Raw genomic sequence first — 12,575 nt, forward strand, 5'->3', positions numbered from 1 at the left:
TCCTTTCCTAAGACACCAGCATCACAGCTATTTAGGGTTTTTCAGTGACCTTCCTTATTTTCTCCCTATTCTGTCTTAGCAAAATGAATGAATGTTTCTTATGACACAAATCTAATTGTCTTCTAGAAATGAAAGTGTTTGTCTGTCTCTCTTCTTTGTTTCTCAAGTCAAAAGAATTTTTTCCTCTTAAGAGTCCACTAATAAGGTAAAATTTTAATGAAAAATTTCATGATTCAACAGTTGGGACGAGGATCAGGTGATAAGGGAGGAAATTGTGAACACCCTGAGAACACCCTCGTCCATTGGTTGTCTGAGCCAGAGCTCCAGCAGCTTCCCACCACATACTCTGTTCCCAATGCCTTTCACTGTTCTCAGACTTTTCTCTTAAAATATCAAGATCTTAAGACTCAGGTAAGATGTTCTAAGGTTAGGGTCTTAAGATCCTTAATGACTCAGGTCAGGTGTCCTTATTTTTGTGTTACCAAATAATGTAAGAGTATGCTTTTTTTTTTTTTTTTTTAACTTCTGAGTTCTGCATTTAAATGTCAAGCGCCTCTGAAGCATTGAGGGCACAGGCCTTATCACACTCATCTTTGGAACAGCTCTGGATTTGAGCTCACATGTTACATATAATACATGCTCAATAAAGGTTTTGCAGTTTATTAGTTTCATATTTATGTGTCAAAAGCTAAAAAGTACCCATGCCCTTTGGCCCAGTTAGCCCCATGGCAAGGAATTCATCCAAAGGAAGTAATTGAAGGGGAGAAAGGAAATTACACAGAAAAGTGCTGTAAAATATGTATGTGCTAAATATTAGAAACACATGAAGTGTTTATTAACAGGGTAATGATAAGTTGCAGTACATGATCTTAATGGAATGTAATTCATTCTGTCATTGGGTAAACAAATACATTGACTTCCAAGGAGTGAGAAATAGAGCAACAAGTCAGATGCCTTCAGTGAGGACGCAACCTGGCAGTCTTCTAAAATAATCATTACAAAACTATGCAGAAACAGAGCATTATCTGTGGCCTAATGTTAAGAGAGAAAAAAAAAAGCAGATTATAAAAATGTCTGTACACTATGATTGCAACTTGAAACATGTGAGGCTGTGAACAAGGTCCAGTGGACACATGAAGATACTGCACGATTAGATTATAGGTGATATTTTCTTTAGCATGATTACAATTGCTTTTCAAGCTTTAAAGTTTTAGACCGTCTCAAACGTTAACTGAGAAAGGGAAAGCTGTTCCTGGGACTCGGGCTGTTCAGGTTGGCAGTGGCATGAATGATGAGGTTCTCTCTAGGTAGGGTTGTCACCAGTTGATTGGGAGGAAATGGTCCAGCCAGCCTGGGAGGACTGAGTCAGGAAAACCTATCAATCTGTATATCTAGGAGTGTCCATTGAGCACCATCGTGGGAGCCAGCCTCCTCCGTGTCAAGAGCTGCATCACACAGCAGAGCCTGTGAGGCCCTTCCAAGCTCTGTCAACAGCACCACTTAAGCAGGGTGCCAGGTGGGGGTAAAGCTGAAGTCTGGGAGCCTGGCAAGAGGGTTGGAATCTCTGAGAGCTGGAGTCTGGCTCCTCATGCTGCATGCTTCCTACGCAAAAGGAACTGTTATTTCCATTCTACAGATGAGGAAACTAAGTTCAGTTGGCCCCCAGTTATCCAGTGGATAAGTGATAGAGTTGAGATCAGAAACCATGCCTTCTCAGTTTGAACCAGTGTTTTTTTCTGTTTATTCCCCTGGGTTCTGGATCAGGTGGTGATGCATGCAACCAGATGGAAGAGACCTGCCTGAGGAGGGAGCTGGAGTCCTTTGAGAAAAGAAGGCACTGGGAAATCTGTTATTGGGACTGTATGATGGAACATCTTGGAGGCCAGGCATGTGAGTTTGGACTTGATACAGTCTATGCTAGGGGAACCTTTGTAGGTTTGGGGACGTGACAAGAGAGGATTTAATGAAGAAGAGTCTGGCAGTGTGTGCTGGCCAGTATGATCAGGAGGGAGGCTGGGCCAGACACCAAGTAAAGTTGGTGGGCAATTCTTGTTCAGTCTGATCAAAGAAGCACCCACACCTTCAGCTCTTTGGAAATGCATCTTCCTGCATCTCCAACCACAATATTGGAATGGAAGCTGCCATCTTGTCTACCTCTTCCCTGTGGATACCACCACGTGGCCCGGGGATGAAGATCTGATACAAACTTGGCAAATCAGAGCCCTTCCCTGGAGATTTCGACCTTGGCATCGGAGAAGGATGGGTCTCACTCCCTCTCGGATGACAAAGATGTGTTATGTGATCTCTCTTACCACTTATGGGATCTCCCTTACCAGTCAGAGAATTGAGAGTCAGAGGAAATGCTAGCTAGATTCAGTCTCTAGTTTTCTCTCACTGAGGGCTCACCACCCATTGCCCATGATACAAGGTGAATGTTACTGCCTCTTTTCAGACTGAGTTAGTTTGAGTTGAATTTATGTCCTTTATAAACAGGGAAGTCCTGACATTGGCAATAAGCGCCATGTCTACTCTTCATCATTCAAATTTTTAGCACACGTCTCAAAAATACTTTAGGATTGTTTTGGGAGCGTTGAATCCATTATTTCTTGCATGTAAGAAGTTTTAAAATCTGTCCTCATTATTCAGTGTCAACTCAGAAACTCCAGCCTCACTGGAGGGACACAGCTTTGGGATCCCTTCAGAGAACGAGGGACGTATCTCCATCACTGGTGTAATGAGTAAAATTGCTGCTCAGAACACTTTCCCGCCTGCTCCTTTGTGATTCAGACAGAGACGAAGAGAAACTGATGTGGACAGGATGGCAACAGAGGACAGCCAGGCATTTCCTGTAGAGACGGTAAAGGTATCGTCTGAACTTCTCTCCAGCAAATGCATAGATAAGGGGATTGAGGCAACAGTGGCTAAATGCAATTGTCTCCGTCACGTTGATCGCCAACTTCAGATCCCTCTTCACGTCACACTTGGGAAAGAAGTCATAGAGATTGAGCGTCTGTAAGAAAATCATGGCATTATAGGGTGTCCAGAAGAGGAAAAACACGACCACCACCAGAAAGATCAGCCTAATGGCCTTAGCTTTCTTGTGGTTCTTGCAGGAAAACAGTGTCCGCATGATTCTGAAGTAGCAGTAACTCATAATGATCAGGGGGAGCAGGAAGCCAAGAAGATTTATTTCCACATTGAGGATCACAGGCCAGATCTCCCGCAGGATCTCAGGGTAGTCGCCAAAGCACTCGTTTCCTTTCTCCTTGGTGAACATGAACTGGGGTGTGGCCACCAAGATGGCGGCTCCCCAGACGCCGAGGCTGATGGTGACCCCTTGCTGCACGCTCCTGTTGTTCATGGAGTTGGCAGCCAGGACAATGGCCAGGAACCTGTCGATGCTGATGACGGTGATGAAGAATATGCCTCCAAAAAACCCAATGAAGAAGAAGGCGGTGGTGAGTTTGCACGTGGCGTGGTGAAGGCCTTGCTCATTTATCACATAGTGAGTCCAGAAGGGCAAGGTGGCTACAAAGAGCAGATCGGACAAAGCCAGGTTCAGGAGGTAAATGTCAGTAATACTTTTGGACTTCTGGCTGTTGATGAGGGCAAACACCACCAGCAAATTTCCCACCAGGCCAAAGGCAAAGACGAGGGAGTAGAGTATGGCCGCGAAGACAGCTCCCAAGGCCACGATGTCCCCTATATCACAGGCTTCTGCAAGGTCATAATACTCAAAGTTTTCTGAAGTTGATTCAGGGAGGGTCGTGTGCATGGTGAGCACCTGGATGAGAAAGGAAGACAAGGGTTCTCATGAGTTCTCAGAGAAACAAAGTTGGAATTCCGCTAAGGAGAGGCAGACTGGAAGAAACAAACTTTTGGTAGGGTGTCTGACCAGTACATTTCCCAGTGTCATATGTGCAGTCTTATTTAATGTCTGTGATGGAGGCTGCAACAGACCCCTCTGACAGAGAGGAAACCAGTCTCTGAGATGCTCAGTGACTTGCCAGAAACTACACAGTAAATGGCTCAGTTAGCATTTGAACGTCAGCCTTTTGAAGCTTGAGACAGATATTTTTTCTTTGATTTTCAAAAGTCTATCTGAAAGCCAGCAAGCTTAACCAGGGTGTGGATGGGTGAGAGAGGATCATGAGCGAGCAGGGGGAGAGGGATGGGGTGGTATGTGTATTAGTTGTTCAGTCGTGTCCTACTCTTTGCGACCCCATAGACTGTAGTGTGCCATCTATCCTCCGTCCATGGGGATTCTCCAGGCAAGAATACTGGAGTAGGTTGCCATGCCCTCCTCCAGGGGTTCTTACCAACCTAGGGATCGAACCCAGGTCTCTCGCATTGCAGGCAGATTCTTTACCGAGTGAGCCGCCAGGGAAGCCCAGGAATACTGGAGTGGGTAACCTATTCCTTCTCCAGGGGATCTTTCCAACCCAGGAATCGAACTGGGGTCTCCTGCATTGCAGACGGATTCTTTACCAGCTGAGCTAGTACCATAATTCACACTTCCATTTCAAACTTCCCCAGTGCTGTTCTCCACCCCCTTCCTTTCTTCCACCTCTCTACCCTCTGGACCCTTGATTCTCCTGCTTGAAGACTGAAGAGAGAGGTCTCAGATGCCGCAGAGCCCTGGGCAGACCTGCACCCAGAGACCTGTCTTTGTTTTTGCGAGTCATTTCTTTTCCTCTTCCTCTAGGAACCAAGTCTTTTTCTTCCTTAATGAATAATCCTTAAGGATTATTATTCCTTCCTAAAGGAATAATCCTACAGTCAGATACTCTAGGGTGATTACCTTGCCTTGATTTGCCCAGGACTCTTCTGGTTCTAGCGCTGAAAGTCTCACATTTCGGAAACCCCTAAATTCTAAGCCAACAGGGATGATCAGTCATCCTACAAGTGCAGAGGGTATGCCAGCATCATCCAGGCCTCTGCCGTCATGAAGGGGCCAACGGATCCCAGATGGAGGACGGGCTCAGTTAGCCTGTAGCCTCGGGTTCCAGGGGCTAATTAATAATTACCAGTCCTGCACTTCACTGTGGCCTACCCTCCCCCACTGTTCTTTTTCTGTTTCTTTCTGGACAGAAATGGAAAGGCAAGATATTTCTGCTCAGGTTGGGACGTGACACTTGCCCATCCTCCCTTCTCCCAGCCAGGACTCACTCCAGAGTCTGCAAGGGGAGTCCTTTCGCCATAGACCTCTGGGACCCTTCCTGTTCCTTGTGATACCACAAGACAGGCTCTCAGAAACCTCAGCACACACCTCCAGCTTGTCACTTGCCTGTCGCCCAGCACAGCTCAAACCAAAGCTCACACTTCTCTAACCAAGGGAGTTTCCACACCCCGCTACACCCTTTTCATGCTGGTTATACCAAGATGGTGTCTCTGCCACAGCGAGGACCCACCCTTTGCTTCTCTCTTCCCAGCCTCAGCGTGGCATGCTGGTCCACTTCTCTGTCTCACCTAGCCTGCCGGCCAAGTGGCCCAAGGCCTTCTGACCTGGGCCATCTCAGGCTGGGATGGAGTCCTCAGCCCCAGGAAAGTGTGTGCTCTCTCTGCTCTTGGCTACAATGCCCTCTTCTCAGAGAGGATCCTCTAGCCATGATCTTAATCAACAAAAGTTAAGTCGAACCATATAAAGTGGCTGATGTTCAACCATTTTTAAGTGACAGAAATGTCAGATGACTCAACTGAAATGTGGGGAGGCAGGGAGAAGCCACGTGGTGCAGGTGGCTTGCAGCTGGAGCCCATCTTCCTGGACTTGCAGCTTGTAGGATAGCAAACAGTCAAGTCCTTGTTGGGGATGCTGGGGCTAGCTCCCCTCCTCCTCCTCCTCCTCCCCCCAGTATCAGGAGCTGGCAGTGTTGACTTAGAGAGGAGTCAAAGGACAATAAAAATCATTTCATATCTCTTTGGGGCCTGTATTCAGTCCTAAAGCCCAGGAACTTGGTGCTTTTAGGTTGACTTGATTTTTGCCAAATACACACGTGCTGGGTTTGATGTTCTCTTGGCACCATGTCTCATACACAGGGACCTCCTACAAATCTCCAGGCAGCTGTCTCTGGATCACCAAAGAGCAAGGAGACAGGCGAGAAGGGGACGGGCACACACATGGCGGCCTTGAGCCAGGTGCCCAGCAAGGAGAGAGGAGGGACCAGGCACCTCCTTGCCACCTGCCACCTGTTTGTTCCAGACATCCTGAACTTTTCCGAGCTCTTGCTGCACTTTCCCTGTCCTCTCATCACAAATATCCCTGGAGCCCTTCAGCAGGGCAGTGAATTAAATATGGAACTTTCCTTTCAGAATTGCAGTAAGGGTTAAATAACACAAAGTGTCTAGAACTTGATAGTTTTATCCAGGCACCTTTTCAGGAAAGGTGAGCCCAAGCAGGGTGGACTTTTTATTTCTAGGTCCTCTGAGATATTCCAGCCCTGGGCCAGGAACCTGAAATTAGGACTCTTGGCAGCATGAGAGTAGGGTCAATGCCCAGGAGTCAGAGGGCTGTCAGGGATCTAATTGGCTTTCACTCAGGCTGGACACTGGCCTTCTGGCCCCTGAGGTACCAGAAATCAAGTGCAAGAATCCAATGCAATAAGCCCTTGCAGCATCTAGTAAGTGAGGTCCATGTAGATGGGGTTGCAAGGGGAAGGATGGGTGCTGGGATGAAGCATTAACACAGGTCCCACCGCACTAATCTAGGCTGCTCCGCACACATCCCCCCAACTATACTTGGGCCTCCTCACCCTCTCTTCTATTAAGTCAACGTTTTACTAAATGATGCTGAGTTGGGAGAGTCTGGGCTGAACCTGGAAGCTGAACTTTGAGTACACATGGCTGTCTTGGTCAAGTAAAAATGAATTTTGTAGAACCTGCTTTAAAAAACACCCAGCTAGCTCTACTGCTAATCCTGTCCTACTTCCTCTGGTCACTTCCTTTTCTTTGGCCCGCTCACTTATTTTTTAACCTTTTTTTTTTTTTTTTTTTGGTCATCATTACCCACTTTTTCCAATCAGCTTCCCTTTTCTATACTTCCTTCTCATTAGGTGGCCTCCATCCCGTTTCTTCTCCCCAACGTCTTTTTTGTGTTGCTTCCCCCTCTCTTTTGGCTTCACGTCCTGCTTACCATTTTCTAGATCCACTGTGCCTTGTGTATTTACCTTCCTTGCTCTCTTTTTATGGCCTTTTAGGCCCTTGAGTACAGACGGGTTTGAGGTTCAGTCTAATGCCAATTGTTAGGCTTAATATTTTTCCTTTGGACCAAACAAAACTCAGGAATTGCTTGATCCTGGATCCCAACTTTCCCTACGTGGGTGCCACTGTCTCTTGACATTCCAGAACCTGAGATTATCCTCTGAAAGCCCCGGTTTAGGAGAGAAGGCTGCCATTCCTGGGGACCTGCTCAGTGTCATGCTACAGACATAAGACCCTATTTAATTCTTGCCACAACACCTCGTGGGAAATGACTGCAAAATAACCACCAGCAAGCAGAGAGACTTTAGTAACTTATCCAAGGGAGCGGCAGAGCCAGGATTTTAAGCCAGATGCGTCTCTTCACAAAGCCATGCTCCCTGCCCTGCACCGGGTTTTTCCTCTTGGAGGGAAATTCTGCAGGTTACTGCAGGCCACATCTCTAGAACAAGAGTTGGAAAATAGTAGAGGTGACCCTCCCCCCTTTAAAGGATAAGATTCATGATGTGACCCGGAGCACTGTTCCTGGGTTTAGACTCAGGACCCAGAGGCTGACCTCAGTGAAACAGCAGGTGGGGAATGGAGGAGGAGGAGATATTATTTGCCTCTCTAGCCATGACCAAGTGGTTGGTCCTCACTGCCAGACCCTCAGAATCTAACTCTCAGTAATCATGGTGAGAAAAGTTAGATCCTTTTCTCTGGAGAAGAAAAGGCTGAAAGCTAAAGGATCTGCTTCTTTCCTGCCTTCAGATACGCAGAGTTGCTCTTCAGAGCGGTGTACTTCATAGGGGTCCACACGCCCCGAGATCAGCTGGCAGCTCCCTCCCAGCTGTGCCTCAGTTTCTTGATGTGGGTAATGAAAGCCCTGGACTGGACCATATCTGAGAGCCTGGTCAGCTCTGGATAACCAGTTTTCCAAGGACCGAACAGAAGGAAACAAGCAGTCTTTAAAAGAGCAGCGTGAGTCCTGGGCCAGGGGAAGTGTGGCCTCGTGTCCACAGAGTGACTGCCCCGCAACCTGCGAAGCTTCTGGGCTCACAGGCACCCAGCATTCAGATGAGGTTCTGCTTGGAGACAGAGAGCTGAATCAGTTAATTTTGGGTTCTGACAAATCTGGAGTTCACCACGGGCTACGTAGGAAGGTTCTCAGTCTGACCCCAAGTCCACACCCCTGGCTCTTTGAGCCCTTGCGTTTTCAGAACCTGCTGGTTTTCCAGTTTACAGTGATAATTATTTTTATAAGAGACCTCTCCTTAGGATTCAGAGAGAGCTAAGTCTGAAAAGGCAAAAACAGGCAGACGGAGGGGCCTTGAATTCCATGCTGAGGGGCAGTGGCCACATTTTACAACTTACACAGCATGCTCCATGCAGTAAATGGAGTGACTCTATTCTTGCAGCAAGTCATCAACCTAGAACGACTTGGCATGACCACCCACCAGTGTTCTATACAAACCAAATGCACACCCCAAGCCGAGACCAGTAACAGGAAACGACTATACATGGGGGAGACCCCTGCACAGAACCGGCCTTTGTTCTGGGCTTCACACGCCTCCCTCTGCTTTCCCCTGCAGCGTCCTTCATGGTATCTATCTCTGCCAAAGTAAACTGTGACATCTAGAAAAGAAATGCTTTATGACTTTTCCTTTTTTAATAACTGAAGAAGACATAGACTTGCTTATTAATTAATTGTGGATTAAGTCAATATCTATTAAGTATCTTTACCATACAGTGGCATAAGGACGAGTAAAAATTAAAAATAAGAGGCTTAATTCTGCCTGTTGAAAATAAGGGACAAGAGTCCCCTTGTCTCCTTTTTCTTAGAGCATTTACTTTAGAAGATGTAGAGTTGTTGAGTACGTTCTCCCCTCTTGGAAATGTGATCATTTCCTCTGCAGCTTCCCAGGTGGGAGCCATCTCTTTGAAATGCGCATGTTGGTGCCCAGACTCCCAGTGCCAGGGGGAGGACAGGAGCCTGACTTGGGCAGGAACCTGGCTTCAAGTTAGACAACTACCTCTGATCATAAAGAGATGAGCAGCTTGTTTTTCCTCTGGATGAAGTCAGCCAGTACCGATGACCATGCTGGACTTGGGACGAACTGTGTGTGGCTGTCACGTTCCCTGACTTGAGCACTAGTTGCTGAGTGTCTTGAGAACATGTGTCTAAGGGGTTGTGTCTGAAGTGAGGTTTTTTTGTATGTCTTTGCTACCTCGTAGCGGTTTGCCTGTGATGCATATGATGTTTAATTCTTATTCAATAATGACAGAGTTCTTTCTCTACTGTCTTCATGGAGAGGTTTTTCTGGGTCAGATATGTTGCTTTTCATTCTGTTTCCCCAACAATAGGCACTGTGCTTGTTTCTGTAGAGGTAAAAATGTCTGAGATACAGTCTCTGTGAATTTTTTATTATTGTTTCATAACAAGAGTATAAGAAAAGTGATGGGGTGTATTTGATAAGTGCCCTGTGAATATGGGCCAATTTCTCATTTACCTGTAAATTCATCTAAGTGTTTCTGGTCGTATTTCATTCATGTTATTGCTGTGACTGTGGTCTGTTCATTGTCATTGCTGAATAGGATTGCACCATATGAGTGTCCCACGGTTATTGTCTGTTTTATGCTGGTGCACCCTTGGGTGGCTTTCAGTTTGAGACCATGGTGAACAGTGCTGTCATAAACATTTTTGTGTATACATCTACATCCCCTACAGTATGGATGCTTTTGTTTTTTTTTGGCGTTGCTATGCAACGTGTGGGCTCTGAGTTCCCTGACCATGGATTGATTCCATGCACCCTGCACTGGGAACGTGGAGTCTTAAACACTGGGCCACCAGGGAAGTCCCAGTATGAATGCATTTTTAAAACGCAAACCAGAAAAATAGATCTACCATATGAATTCACAAATGTGAAGGTGAGAAATGGGCAAGGGTAATCCATGTAAAGCCTTAAAATCCTTGTAAAGCTATAAGGACAAGGAGAGAATCAGTGACCATAAAGGTGAGGACTGGGGTGATTTCTGGGAGGGCAGGGGTGGTGATCGGGAGAGACCTGGTGGAGGCTGCCGGGGGCTGGTCAGGTTCTCTGCTGCTGCCTCGATGGTGGTTAGAAGGGAGATCAGTTTATAAGTTGTTGACCTGCACACCGTCCTTTGAGTGTGTTATGTTTTCAATGAACATAGGTTTAGGGAAAAGACAAAAGGGCATAGGAACATACTTAAAGAGATGTTGTATAGGTTTTCTTCCCTACCAAGAGTTGCAATTCACCCATATGTGTGTCCACTCATACTTTCTTTCTGAAGATGATGTTTTCCAATGACACCAACCTTCTGAGCCCGAATGTCCTCACAGTGATTATAAAAGCATACGTCAGTGTTGAATATCAAAGTCTATCAGCAGTTTATTACTAAAATAGTTTTCATTATAAATGCAGTAGATGCTCATTATAAAAATTGCAGATGGTGCAAAAAAGCATGGAAGAAAAAGGAAAGAAAAAACTCAAGAAAGAAAAAATAAAAGTTTTTAATTATAGGGAAAAAAATAAAGACCTAGACAAGGAAAAGACGTGTCACTTTTGAACAGAAAGTCAAGAATAGGGTAGTGCCAGAAGGAAAGATCATAAAAGGGCTTGCTGTCTATTTTACTTATTTTATTCCTAGAAACACAAATTGTATGTGTATGCTTCAGACTCTACAGTGGATTCTTATTGCTCCTATTAAAAAAAAAAAATCTTTCTAGGAATACATGGAGAAGGAGCATAAAACAGATGTGGATAGTTAACAATAATAATAATAATGGGAGTTACCCGGTGGTCCTAGTTGCTGGGACTCCACGATTTTATTGCCCTGGCGGTGTTGAATCCCTGCTTAGGGAACTAAGATCTCGCAACGCTTGCAGTATGACCAGGAAAAAAAGATGATGATAATAATAATAACTTTGCTGCTGTTTCTTACCTTAGAAAGTTAACAGTAATTCCTCAATATCATCCAGATGCAATCTTACCTTTTATTTTTTTTCTTTTATTGTAGTTTATTCATAAGGTGTTAATTTCTGCTATAGAACAGTGATTCATATATGTATATATTCTTTTTCATTATGGTTTATTATAGGATATTGAATATAATTCCCTTGGCTATAGTGTAGAACCTTGTTTTTTACCCACCCTATATATAATAGCTTGCAGATGCAATTTTAAATGATGCTTTTTTTTTAATGAACATTTCTCCATGCCCCTGAAACAGAATTATTAACACTTCTAATCATATTCCACCATATGATGGTGGAATCATCATAAGTGATCTAATCAGTCACTGTCTTCCCCTACCAAGCCCCCTAGTACATTTAGACTGTAAGATCCTCTGGAAAATGGTTTCCCTTGTTGGCAAGTAAAACAAACCAGCGTCGTTAACCCACTCTGACCTCTGACCACTGTGCCTCACCCAGCGCGCCCACAGGTGCTAAACGAGCCCTCTGCTCCTACCTGGACTGGATCTGGGGCGGGAACCCCGAGAGGTGGAGATGCGCCAGTCAGCCTTCCTGTCCCAGTCACAGTCTGTCAGAGAGTATCTCCCTTTCCTCTGAGGGCATCCTTATTTGCAAAGTTAGCCAATAGTATCTGGTTTCCTGTGAGGCAGACTATCTTTAGATGCTGCTGCAGGCTCAGAAGCTCCAGGCTGGAGGCCAGCTGAGATGGGAGGGTGTGTGTTAACTTGGGGACTGCGTTACCTCTCGCGTGGAGTGGGTGGGTGGCAGCGGGCAGGAAACAGGGTAGCTCTCTTTAATGATGTGCCTTTAGGCAGGCCTGGAAACTGAGCCTCGGTTTTCCTGCTAATAAAAGGGAGCCCGTGATACTCACTGGATAGCACTGGAGTGCAGATGAAGTGAGCTACAGTTTTTCTTCTCAAAGTGTGATCCCAGCTGGGAGCTTCTCAGAGATGCAGCACCTCAGGCTGCCGCCACCCCAGGCCTCTTGAATCAGACTCTGCATTTTTTTTTTTTTTTTTTGATGCCTTCTAAGCTTTTATTTGCTATAAAGAAAAGTCATCTCTAGGTATCTGTATTTTTAGGTTTTTTTTTTTCATGTGACTGACTTTGTTGTGAATCTACTTTATTGTAGTGGTTTGGGACCAAACTCACAATATTTCTAAGGTATGCTTACATTGTTTTATTTAAATTTTTTTTTTTTCTATCAAAGTGTATTTGACTTACAGTGTTTCAGGTACACAGCAAACTGATTCAGTTATGCGTACATCCATTTATACATATATATCTTTTTCAGATTTTTTTTCCATTATAGGTTATTATAAGATATGAAACACAGAGACTGCATTTTAATGAAATTTTTAGGAGTTTGATAAACACAGTGAACCTGAGAGGCATTGATACAGAA

General features: G+C 45.2%; 2 protein-coding genes across 16 annotated transcripts in view; one reads left to right on the plus strand and one right to left on the minus strand.

Moving 5' to 3' along the window:
- Positions 1-12,575, plus strand: part of CCR8 (C-C motif chemokine receptor 8) — a 140,866-nt gene that overhangs the window by 77,649 nt on the left and 50,642 nt on the right. The window lies entirely within an intron of this gene.
- CX3CR1 (C-X3-C motif chemokine receptor 1) lies at positions 823-11,738 on the minus strand. The gene is made up of 2 exons (XM_065935244.1): positions 11,667-11,738; positions 823-3,784 (listed from the first exon to the last, which is right to left on the minus strand). The coding sequence occupies exon 2, from the start codon at positions 3,773-3,775 to the stop codon at positions 2,699-2,701; it is 1,077 nt and encodes a 358-aa protein (XP_065791316.1). The 5' UTR covers positions 3,776-3,784; positions 11,667-11,738; the 3' UTR covers positions 823-2,698.

This window comes from Muntiacus reevesi, chromosome 4 (genome assembly GCF_963930625.1).
Source record: "Muntiacus reevesi chromosome 4, mMunRee1.1, whole genome shotgun sequence".
NCBI classification, from domain to species: Eukaryota; Metazoa; Chordata; class Mammalia; order Artiodactyla; family Cervidae; genus Muntiacus; species Muntiacus reevesi.